We start from the raw sequence: 12,500 nt of genomic DNA, 5'->3' as shown, positions 1-12,500 counted from the left end.
GTCTAATGTTTAATGTCTTGGTTACAAAGGGACGTGACAGAGATCATTTCTCTGTCATGTTTCAGGCCTGCGCTTGGTTGGCAGATCAAACAAAAGACTCACTGTGATTGCCCAGCCTCTCAATCCAGTGAGGGAGTGTACCTCAAACAGTGGCAGGACCAACTGGGAGAGAAAGACAGAGAGACAGAGAGAGAGAGAGAGAGAGAGAGACAGAGACAGAGGGGGGGGGGGGGGGGGGGGCAGACAAAGAGGGGGGGGGGGGGGGGACAGAGAAAGAGAGAGAAAGAAAGAGAGAGTTTTGTGTGTGTGTGTGTGTGTGTGTGTGTGTGTGTGTGTGTGTCTTGGAGGTGATGGTGCACTGGAGGAGTGGGAGGGGTTACGTGGAGGTAGTCGAGAGAAGTGACTCTAACAGTATATAGATCTAATTTTGTGTCTGTCTATCTGTACAGTGCAATACCTGTCTACCTGCTGTACGACATATGTATCAGCTCAGTGGTTTCTCTCCTCTCCCATTGGCTGGTCCTGTAAAAAGGGCGGGGCCATAGCGGGCCTCGTGTGTCTGGGGTCGATGCCTTTAAGACAGTGAGTGAGTGAGAGCGTCTGTGTGTAAGTGGGTCAGGGTTAAACTTAGCTCTCCTCAGTCTCCAGAGGAGACGAGACACAGTCTGTCCTCTGTTAGCCAGAGAAGAGTGAAGGCAGAGACTACACTGCCCCGTGACTCAGACACCTGACAGGAGCGATTTCCTCTCCTTTAAACAACCCATAGGACTCCGCTGGAGCCGTTTGATACCAAAACGCTTCGCTACAGTCTCATGTCACAATGAGACACACATGTCAACTCACTAAACCAAGTAGTTCCATGTATTAACATTTACATGCATGGGGAAAAAAAGAGACAAAAACTCCCCTCTAATCTTGGGCTTTTTGGTTCATCCATCTTTTGAGGTCTTGAACTTGTACCTTTTTGGAAAGACTATAGAATAACCACTTGAAACGGCTAAGCCACGTGTTCTTCAATAACCACATGAAACGGCTAAGCCACATGTTCTGTGCATGCACCTTAACACGGAGGGGGGGGGGGGGGGCTACCTTTGTAATGTTTTCGTGGTCCCGTTGAGGATATGTCACTATGGAAGTTGGTGTGTAGGCATTTCATTTTACCGTTCTCTTTAGGTAGGCGAGGTGACTGTTAGTCTTTTGCCCCTTCCATAAAACTGTGTTTACTCCTTCTTTCGAGTCAAAAAATAATAATAAAAAATCCTCACGTAATGTCTAACTGTTTTCGCCTCTTTTTCCATCCATCCATCCGTCCACGAACTTAGCCTTTCTCAGAGGTCTGCGGAGAGACGGATAACCTTTCTGCCGAACGTCTTAGACGGGAAACCAAAGCAACTAAGGAGACAGTCGCACATCAGTAGGCCTACAACTGACGCATGCCTGTGACATTTTATCTGCAAAACACTCATGTGTAACGATATTTGCTGCTCATAATTGCGTTTGAACAAAAACATGCTAATGAAAAACCCGTGACGTATGATTAAATTAGAAAACTCTCAAGGTTATTATTGGCCTGTCAGGGACGATTTGAGAACGCCGCTGTTAGGTAATATGTTTCGTGGACAGACCACCGTCTCCACACAAACCCAATTATAGTTTTCGTTCACACAAAGGCACTGAATAGGGTAAATAACGTCTCTACCCTTCTCATGATTAGTAAGAAAGAATTCACACACAGCAGTGCAGATTTCAAATGTCTCCTCAGCGATACAAGCCGGCTGTGGTGAGACGGGCGGCTTCGATGGTATGTTTGTATTAACGCTGTCCGTAATGACATTTGCTGACTCATAGGCAAACTGTCGTAGTGTTGTGGAGAGAGTGACATTTAGGGTTAATGGATGGAGAATGAGTTTGTAAAGGCCACAATTAATCAATCATGTGCTCTCTCTCTCTCACACACACACAGACACACATTCACATATGTGTGCGTGTCTCTTAGCGAGTCTTTGTAAACTTTTGCTCAAGTAAGCTTTTGCTTTTTGCTCAAATGCAACCACAGAGAAACGCCCCTGATTTAGCTAACGAGCTACATATGGGTGCGATAGGTTCCCTCTGACAGACGCCTGGTCTACGGAAGACTGAACAGGCTTTGACTGTGAGTCTGGAGAGGAGCTCAGTTTGGCTGTCTGTGTTCGTCCTCTGCCGCGTTTGTCAGGAGAAGTACATGTCGGTTCACTTTTCACAGCCTGCCCCTCTGTTTCTGAGAGAGAGAGAGAGAGAGAGAGAGAGAGAGAGAGAGATGCAAAGGTTTTCTCGTTTTCATGAGCTGTTGGAGATTCAGGGTCATTTTCCTCTGTGATGCCTTCTGATATGTCAGTCAGTCACCGTTTACCCCGTCATTTACATTCACTCATATTTCTAATTGCCCCTCTCCCCACAAATCGCAGGAAAGATGCACATTGTCTCACTAAGAGGCAAACGCCGTCACCCACTGTGTAGAGTTAGTTTCTCATTGTGTGAAGTTTCTGATTACTGTGTAAAGTTTGTCTCTCCATAGAAGAACGCGCACCGTTTTGGGCTGCGTGTAGTCACAGTGTGATTGCTGTGTCTTGTGCAGTTTGCGACACTGGCTAGAATTTCACTGTCAGTGTCTAGAGTTGCCTCCTTATTACTTTTGGTCAATGTCTATTAATCTTAGTACTGATGTTTTCTAAATGCTGGTGATTCTTTTGAAAAAGAAAAGAAAAAGAAACACCGCTAGTTTGTTTTTGTTGGCAGGTTATCTAGGTTTTGTCGCCCTCTGGTGGGTACATTTTGCATTGCAGACTTGTCTATGTGTCCACTATCACCTCGCACATCACTACTCAACGTGTGGGTCAATGAGTTTGACTTCAGACGAAGCTGAAGTCTATATTAGATTAAATCAATATTATTAGCCTGCCTATGTCATTACAGTACAGATACGTCATATTTAAACACCATTTTCAACTCCTCCGTAATGCGGGTTTACTATGTGTTTTCGGTTGTGCCCTTCATTGTAATCAAGAGTGTTCTCAACCCCCATGTAGATTTTTTTAACTATGAAAACACCCACTATACAACTGACCATGGCTTCATAATTTTTTTTTTTTTAAAAAATCAAATGTAATGTCAGTAATTGAGAATGAAGTGTTGGTACTTCGGACTCAATTTTTGTAATAAAATAATGCAAGAAAATTGGACTAAATTAATTAGTGTCAATTTGTCGTCCCAAGCGCTGATGAACCAGTTTGAGAACATCGTTTCCTCTCTGTCGGCTAGTAGTTTGTGAAGTGTGTTTGGCCCGTAGCGCAGGAGGGAGGGAGGGAGTGCCTTGTACCGGGTCTCTGGCTGAGATTCGGCCGCGTGAGAGAAAGCCGAGGGGGAAGTTGCTGGCGTTAGCGATAATTTCATCATTTCAATGCCTCCGCCTGCCACCGAAGTCGTCCTGACCCCATCGAAGGCCTCTACGGCATGTGCGCTGCTTTGTATGCGGAACAGGCAGGCTGAGGTCTCCATTCAAATCAATCTGTCAGAACGGAGCGCCGCAGCAGCTAATCGATTTGGGATTTTGCGTTCAGAGTTTCCGCGTAATTCCAGAGAAGACAGCGAGATGTGAAGCATGAATCGATCGGAGAAAAGAATCTTTATTTGTCTGTGGTGGTCCAGTTTCAGTTGTTTCAGCTGTTTTTCTTTTCAGAAAATGTGCGTGAAACACGCGCGCCTCCCCCAATCCCCCCCCCCCCCAAACACACACACACACACACACACATACACACGCGCGCACGCACACACGCACACACCGGGGGCTGGGTCTAGGTCTGATGGTAACAGCATTGTAGCTTGAGATGTGCGTGTCTTACAAGTAATGTTGTAAAATGTCCAGCAGATGGCGCAAATGCATTCATGACGGCGATAAACGTGCCGGGGAGAGTACGAAGACAGAGTTTTTTTCTGGGAGTTTTTGACATCACGGACTATTGGGTCAGTTATACGGTCTGTTTTAGCTTGGATCACTTTTTAGCCAATCAGTGCAGGCTAACACTCACAGAGCAATGTACACATTACATGGCAGGAAATAACCGCCTGAGAGAGAGAGAGAGAGAGAGAGAGAGAGAGAGAGTCTTTTTGAATGAGAGCAGGAAGAGGGGAAAGAAAAGACAGGATAGATAGATAGATAGATAGATGAATGAATGGATGGTTAGACGGGGGAAAGATATGGAAATCAGATTAAAATCTTATCACAATTAAGCGTTTGTCTTCTCTGAGTTTAAATTAAAGGTTTAATTCAGATGTAAAATTAAATTAAAAGCTCCAGGCATGTCCTCTTTAACTGTAGAGAGTGACAGCATGTGTCCCAGTGGAGGGTGTTGTGCATGTTCCCTGCCTAAAAACTCACCTCGCAGGTGTCCGTTAGAGAGCACAGTTTTCTGTCTGTCACGATTCTCAGCACCTGTCAGGTTTTAGGAAACCATTACAGCATCTCACACTCTCCCTCAGAACTCAAAGGACTGTCTAACACTCGAGAGAGAGAGAGAGGGAGAGACAGAGAGAGAGAGAGAGAACAGAGAGAGAGAGAGAGAGAGAGAGAGAGAGAGAGAGAGGGAGAGAGGGAGAGGCAGAGAGAGAGAGAGGGAGAGACAGAGAGAGATAGAGAGAGAGAGAGAGAGAGAGAGAGAGAGGGAGAGAGGGAGAGACAGAGAGGGAGAGACAGAGAGAGAGAGAGAGAGAGAGAGGAAGAGAGAGAGAGAGAGAGAGAGAGAGAGGAGTCGTGGTGTGAAGGAGAAACGACGTTACCATGCTGAAGACAGGGAGCGATGGATAATGAATGACACAACACGGTTCACTGTTCGACCGTCTTACTGTTCATCAACATCCTGAACATGTGACACGCTGAGCATAATGATGAAGAGCAGTGAGAGAGAGCGAGAGAGAGAGAGAGAGAAGGTGATAGAGAGAGAAAGAAGGAGAGAGAGAGAAAGGGAGAGAGAGAGTGAGTGAGGGAGAGAGAGAGAAAATGTAGGAGGTTCAGGTGACAGGCTTCTACTAATTAAACTGGTTGATTCATGTATACATGTGACTGAGGGGGTGGAGTAGAGAGAGAGCGAGAGAGAGAGAGATGGGGGGGGAGAGAGATGGGGGGGAGAGAGAGAGTAAAGAGAGAGAGAGACACGTGGAAAGGAGGAGCAGTTGTGGGATGCATGCATCTCCTTAATTCTCTCTCTCTCTCTTGCTCTCTCTCACTTTCTCTCTCAAACACTCACACACGCTAAGGAGCCGAGCTCAAAGACCAAACATTAGTGAAGTGCAGGCAGGCTACAGCACTGCTGTCTCACTTCCACAGGAAGATTAATCAGAAACGGAGCTTTACCTACAGCATTCACGGCCTCACAGACAACTTCACCTCACTCATTCTGCCATCGCTGGTTCACTGGACGGACGCCTCGACAGACCATCTCTCCCAGCCAGTCAGTGAGGGGAACTCGCACCTCTGTGCTTTTGAACGGACCAGCGACTGTCTACAAGCCACTGCAGCTCCTGCGGTTAGACTGAGGTGCAGGGCAGAGAATCATCAACACAGACAGAGAATGTTTGTACAGGGGCCTTCACTGTGGCGGTCGGACCCAGTTAGACATCAGAACTCTCCTCTGACCAGCCAGACCAGCTCTCACTCTCTCAGGGTTTAAGACAAGCTCTTATTCTACAGTGACACCACTGAATGTTGGTTCTGAAGTAGCCCATGGGTGAGAAGTTGATGGGCTGGTTCCTCCTCAGGCAGAGTTTGACGTCTTCAGGTCGGCTTTAAGGTCCTTCAGGTCATCTTTAAGGTCCTTCAGGTCATCTTTAAGGTCCTTCAGGTCGGCTTTAAGGTCCTTCAGGTCGGCTTTAAGGTCCTTCAGGTCGGCTTTAAGGTCTTATGCAGAGTTCACATCAGACTGTGCTGTGCTGAACATCGGTTACTGGAACCACACGGGGTCTCATAAGTTCTGGAGCTTTGCCCAAGGAACTTTGAGGTGGAGACAGAGAGAGGTATTTCTTTGTCTCAGATGAAAGAAGAAAGAGAGAGAGAGAGAGAGAGAGAGAGAGAGGTAGATTGCTATGTCTTTGAGTGTGTGAATGATACACTCAGAGATCAGACTGACCATGAGGTTTAGTTTGACTCAAGACACTCACGTAGCCTGTGTGTGTGTGTGTGTGTGTGTGTGTGTGTGTGTGGTAAATCTTATTAAAATAATTTTATCTGAAGTATTCTTGCGTGGACATCGCTAGCACAGTTTGAAGCAGGGTAAACTCTTAGAATGCCACACCCATAATGATCTGATTGTCATCTCAGAGAATTCTCACAGACTTTCTCTCAAACTGCCTGGAGATTTTCAGTGACCTGATTTTATATGAGTGCTTGAGTTTGTGTGTGTGTGTGTGTGTGTGTGAGTGTGTGTCCGTGTGAGTGAGTGACTCAGTTTATTCACTGGGTCACATTAGAGGTTGATGGAGGTAAGTAGTAACAGTGTGACATGGGTGTGTGTTTCCATCTATCTATCTATCTATCTATCTATCTATCTATCTATCTATCTATCTATCTATCTATCTATCTATCTATCTATCTATCTATCTACAGATAGAGAGACAATCAGAGAGACACTGCACACGCTGCTAGTTACCATAGTAACTCTGCTGTGTGTGTGTGTGTAGAAACTATTATAATTTGTGTATGTTGTTATGTTTAATTACTAATGAATTGTATGTAGTTTTGTTTAATTATGAATGGGCTGTATGCAATTATGTTTAATTTCTAAAGAGTTGTCTGTAATTATGTTTAATTAATAATGAGTTGTATGTAGTTATGTTTAATTAGTAATATTCGGTGTATACTGTATTAAATCGTTTTTAATGTAAATGTGTAGACGGTCAAAGATAAGAATAGGAATCTGGACCCTAGACAGAGAGTGTGTGTGTGTTCTCTCACACACGTCATAGAGAGAGTGTGTGTGTGTTCTCTCACACACGTCATAGAGAGAGTGTGTGTGTTCTCTCACACACGTCATAGAGAGAGTGTGTGTGTGTTCTCTCACACACGTCATAGAGAGAGTGTGTGTGTGTTCTCTCACACACGTCATAGAGAGAGTGTGTGTGTGTTCTCTCACACACGTCATAGAGAGAGTGTGTGTGTGTTCTCTCACACACGTCATAGAGAGAGAGTGTGTGTGTTCTCTCACACATGTCATAGAGAGAGTGTGTGTGTGTTCTCTCACACATGTCATAGAGAGAGAGTGTGTGTGTTCTCTCACACATGTCATAGAGAGAGAGTGTGTGTGTTCTCTCACACATGTCATAGAGAGAGAGTGTGTGTGTTCTCTCACACATGTCATAGAGAGTGTGTGTTCTCTCACACACGTCATAGAGAGAGTGTGTGTGTGTTCTCTCACACACGTCATAGAGAGAGCGTGTGTGTGTTCTCTCACACGTCATAGAGAGTGTGTGTTCTCTCACACACGTCATAGAGAGAGTGTGTGTGTGTTCTCTCACACATGTCATAGAGAGAGAGTGTGTGTGTTCTCTCACACATGTCATAGAGAGAGAGTGTGTGTGTTCTCTCACACATGTCATAGAGAGAGAGTGTGTGTGTTCTCTCACACATGTCATAGAGAGTGTGTGTTCTCTCACACATGTCATAGAGAGAGTGTGTGTTCTCTCACACACGTCATAGAGAGAGTGTGTGTGTGTGTTCTCTCACACATGTCATAGAGAGAGTGTGTGTGTGTTCTCTCACACATGTCATAGAGAGAGAGTGTGTGTGTTCTCTCACACATGTCATAGAGAGAGAGTGTGTGTGTTCTCTCACACATGTCATAGAGAGAGAGTGTGTGTGTTCTCTCACACATGTCATAGAGAGAGAGTGTGTGTGTTCTCTCACACATGTCATAGAGAGAGAGTGTGTGTGTTCTCTCACACATGTCATAGAGAGTGTGTGTTCTCTCACACACGTCATAGAGAGAGTGTGTGTGTGTTCTCTCACACACGTCATAGAGAGAGTGTGTGTGTGTTCTCTCACACACGTCATAGAGAGAGCGTGTGTGTGTTCTCTCACACATGTCATAGAGAGTGTGTGTTCTCTCACACATGTCATAGAGAGAGTGTGTGTTCTCTCACACATGTCATAGAGAGAGAGTGTGTGTGTTCTCTCACACATGTCATAGAGAGTGTGTGTTCTCTCACACATGTCATAGAGAGAGTGTGTGTTCTCTCACACACGTCATAGAGAGAGTGTGTGTGTGTTCTCTCACACACGTCATAGAGAGAGTGTGTGTGTGTTCTCTCACACATGTCATAGAGAGAGAGTGTGTGTGTTCTCTCACACATGTCATAGAGAGAGAGTGTGTGTGTTCTCTCACACATGTCATAGAGAGAGAGTGTGTGTGTTCTCTCACACATGTCATAGAGAGTGTGTGTTCTCTCACACATGTCATAGAGAGAGTGTGTGTTCTCTCACACATGTCATAGAGAGAGTGTGTGTTCTTTCACACATGTCATAGAGAGAGAGAGAGATAGAGTGTGTGTTCTCTCACACATGTCATAGAGAGAGAGAGAGATAGAGTGTGTGTTCTCTCACACATGTCATAGAGAGAGAGAGATAGAGTGTGTGTTCTCTCACACATGTCATAGAGAGAGTGTGTGTTCTCTCACACATGTCATAGAGAGAGTGTGTGTTCTCTCACACATGTCATAGAGAGAGAGAGATAGAGTGTGTGTTCTCTCACACATGTCATAGAGAGAGAGAGATAGAGTGTGTGTTCTCTCACACATGTCATAGAGAGTGGTTGGGACTGTGTTTGTGTCTTTATAAATGGTATAGTCAGCTTGTATTTGTGCTTGTATTTGTGCTTGTGTTTGTGTGTGTGTTTGTGCTTGTGTTTGTGTTTGTGTGTGTGTGTGTGTGTGTGTGTGCATGTGTGTGTTTGTCTTTGTGTGTATTTTTACCTTCTTCACCAGAGTGTAGGTCGTTACTCTGAAGTGTAAGCTATCTGATCTAGTTTTATATCAGAGATTCTCCCCTAACTGCCCAGAGCATTAAATCCACTGATAACTGGATACCAGGGGACGGACACACCATTAATGCTTTGTTTAAACTGGCCTTGATAATTTGTTGACATATTGTAAACATTCAGCCATTAGTGGGACTTTCAACTGTTGTAACTGTCTCATTAACTGTTTTCTCAACTCCAGTCCAGGGGAGATGACAGTCTTCATATCTAACACCTCGGAGGTGTTCCAGAAAGCGGGTTTAGTGAAAACTCTGAGTTGGTTAAGTCAGAGTAAGTAGTAAACCTCCTAATAGAAGAGCCCTATGGCTTTGTTTTGCTAGGAGAATGAAGCCATAGGGCTCTTCTATTAGGAGGTTTACTGCTTACTCTGAGTTAACTAAACCCGCTCTCTGGAACACCCCCAGTGCTCCCAGTTTATGGTATCAAGGACTCAGGAGTCAGTGAATGAGATGAATCAGGAGTCAGTGAATGAGATGAATCAGGAGTCAGTGAATGAGATGAATCAGGAGTCAGTGAATGAGATGAATCAGGTGTGGGAGTGTGTCTTACAGCAGGCCTGTACTGGTTTGTAGGTCTTGGGGACTGTAGATAAAAACCACTGGTCTAATTCAGCTGTTTACAGGGAGATGAAAAGCCATGAATATTCAAAGACAGATTTGAGAACAGTAACGTCACGTTTCTTTTAGAGTTTTACAGTGTTTAGTCCATGTTAGTCTGACATATTTGTGGCAAACACTCAGGTTTCCTGCAGTCATAACATGATGTCTTCCTGAAGGGGAATATGAATTTGAATTTTAAATAGGTTCTGTATGTGCAAATGAATTCAAACCTAATGTCTGCCTCTCCCTCACACTCTTTTTATTTATGTCAGCGGAGCTCCTGGGATTCAGACGTGTGTGTGTGTGTGTGTGTGTGTGTGTGTGTGTGTGTGCGAGAGAGAGAGGAAGAGAGAGAGTGAGAGAGAGAGAGAGAGGAAGAGTACATAATTAAATATTGAGGTAGACTTTATCAGCCTCCCTCTGATACCACAGATGCCAATGCTGAGATTGTGTGTTATATAGTGATTTTTTAAAAAATATATAGGTTATGTTTGTGTGTGTGTGTGTGTGTGTGTGTGTTAGGCTGATAGTTGATGTCTTCTCTTTTCCACCCTCACATTAATGTTATTGTCTCTAGGTCACCACTATCTCTCTGTCACATGGCTCAGACACATGGGGTAGGGAGAGAGAGAGAGAGAGAGAGAGAGAGAGAGAGGGAGAGGGAGAGAGGGATAGAGGGAGAGGGAGAGAGAGAGGGAGAGAAAGAGACAGAAAGAGAGAGAGAGAGAGAGAGAGGGAGAGAAAGAGACAGAAAGAGAGAGAGGAAGAGAGAGAAAGAGAGAGAGAGAGAGAGAGAGAGAGAGAGAGAGAGAGAGAGGCTTTTCCCTGTATTATGGCCCAGGGGCTGATGTAGTGGAGTTTTTGTAGAACAGATCCTTGTCTCTGCTTTAGTAAAGACCAGAGTTAGTGAAGCAGTCGTTGTAGCCTTGAGTAAGTGTGTGTTAAATCAAAGGCACTCAGTGTGTTTTAACCCAGATTAGGTTTCCCTGCCAGCAGACCCGTGGCCTGGGCACTCACAGCAGCAGCGTGGCCCATTTCAAAGACCAGTCTCAACTGGTTTAACATGAGAGTGATTCTGATTCATAAGAGCGTAAAAAGGTGGTTACTCTTCTTATCACTGGATTAACGCGACTACATTTCTGATGAAGTTGGTATTATTTCAAACGACCTTGCAAGGTTTATGATCTTATATCATATGCAAATTTCATCCACTGTTTTATTGTCAGCCACTAATGAACTAAACTGAACTGTGAAATGTGACTAATGACTGAAATTATTAATTTTGTTTGTGTGTGTGTTTGTGCGTGTGTGTGTCTGTATGTGTGCGTGTGTGTGTATGTGTTTGTGCGTGTGTGTGTGTGTGCGTTTGTATGTGTGCGTGTGTGTGTGTGTGTGTGTTTATGTGTGTGTGTGTTTGTGTGTGTGTGTGTGTTTGTGTGTATGTGTGTGTGTGTTTATGTGTGTGTGTGTGTATGTTCATGTGTGTGTGTGTGTGTTTATGTGTGTGTATGTGTTTTTATTTATAGTTAGGCATGGAGGCAGTGAGTCCCAGTGAGGAGATGACAGACTCAGAGGAGAATGAAGAGGAGGACCTGGGAGTGCTGGAGGACCAGAGGAGTGTCATACTTCATCTCCTCTCTCAACTCAAACTGGGCATGGACCTCACACGGGTACACACATGACGCACACACACTCACCAACTCAAACACGGGTACATACACGACACACACACTCACCGACTCAAACACGGGAACACACAACACACACACACTCACTGACTCAAACACAGGAACACACGACACACACACACTCACTGACTCAAACACGGGTACACGGGTTCTGTCCTTTGTCAATCAATTAATCAGTCAGTCAGTCAGTCAGTCAGTAAGTCAATCAACCAATCAATCAATCAATCAATCAATCAAAGAGCCATAGATCCTTTGATTTATCAGACTGTTGTTCAATCAGCTGACCAGTCAAGAAAAACAGTATTCCACATGATCATCACCGTCACCGTCATCATCATCATCATCATCATCATCTTGATCTCTGTCTGCTCTCCTCTTCCTCCCAGGTGGTCCTGCCAACGTTTATCCTTGAGAAGCGTTCTCTGTTGGAGATGTACGCCAACTTCATGGCTCATCCCGACATGTTCCTGGCCATCTCCATGGGCGCCACGCCCGAGGAGAGGATGGTGCGGTTTGTGGAGTATTACCTGACGGCCTTCCACGAGGGGCGCAAAGGGGCGGTGGCCAAAAAGCCCTACAACCCCATACTGGGCGAGACCTTCCAGTGCTCCTGGGAGGTCCCGAGGGATCGGGTCCGTCCTCTGAGGACTCACGGTCACGTTGTGGGCCCAGGGGCCCGCGAGCCGAACCCGCGGCTGAACGCGGAGCGCCCGTCGGGCGGGTCTGAGGGGTGGTCTGAGGGGGGCTACCGCGTACGTTTCGTGGGGGAGCAGGTGTCTCACCACCCGCCCGTGTCGGCGTTTTACTGCGAGTGTCGGGAGAAAGGGATGTGTGTCAACGCCCACGTCTGGACCAAGAGCAAGTTCATGGGCATGTCTGTGGGCGTGTCCATGGTCGGGGAGGGTGAGTGACGGGACCTTTCTCATTGGCTGAATTGCCAAACGCAGGTGTGGTCAATGTGTTTTTTGAGAATGAAATGAACAAACCTGGGCTTTGTTGCAGGTGAAAGAATGTAGAGGTTCGCTGATGAAAGGAAGAGGTTGAAATGCATGACTTTTTCTTGACTGAGTAACTTTTTAAATAAGAACTAAAATTTTGTCCTGATTTCTGTTAAATGATCTTTCCAAAGCATCTACCCTTAGCTAACTCTTACT

The 12,500-nt window shown here is 45.3% G+C and overlaps 1 protein-coding gene across 1 annotated transcript in view; it reads left to right on the top strand.

The window, feature by feature from the left end:
• The window catches only part of osbpl10a (oxysterol binding protein-like 10a), a 68,946-nt gene that overhangs the window by 47,201 nt on the left and 9,245 nt on the right, over window positions 1-12,500 (top strand). The window contains exons 9-10 of the mRNA XM_030789029.1: window positions 11,185-11,328; window positions 11,733-12,249. Of these exons, the coding sequence (XP_030644889.1) occupies window positions 11,185-11,328; window positions 11,733-12,249 (661 nt within the window). The remainder of the gene's footprint in view (window positions 1-11,184; window positions 11,329-11,732; window positions 12,250-12,500) is intronic.

This window comes from Chanos chanos, chromosome 12 (assembly GCF_902362185.1).
Source record: "Chanos chanos chromosome 12, fChaCha1.1, whole genome shotgun sequence".
Lineage (NCBI taxonomy): Eukaryota > Metazoa > Chordata > Actinopteri > Gonorynchiformes > Chanidae > Chanos > Chanos chanos.
This window is presented reverse-complemented; position numbering and strand designations above follow the sequence as displayed.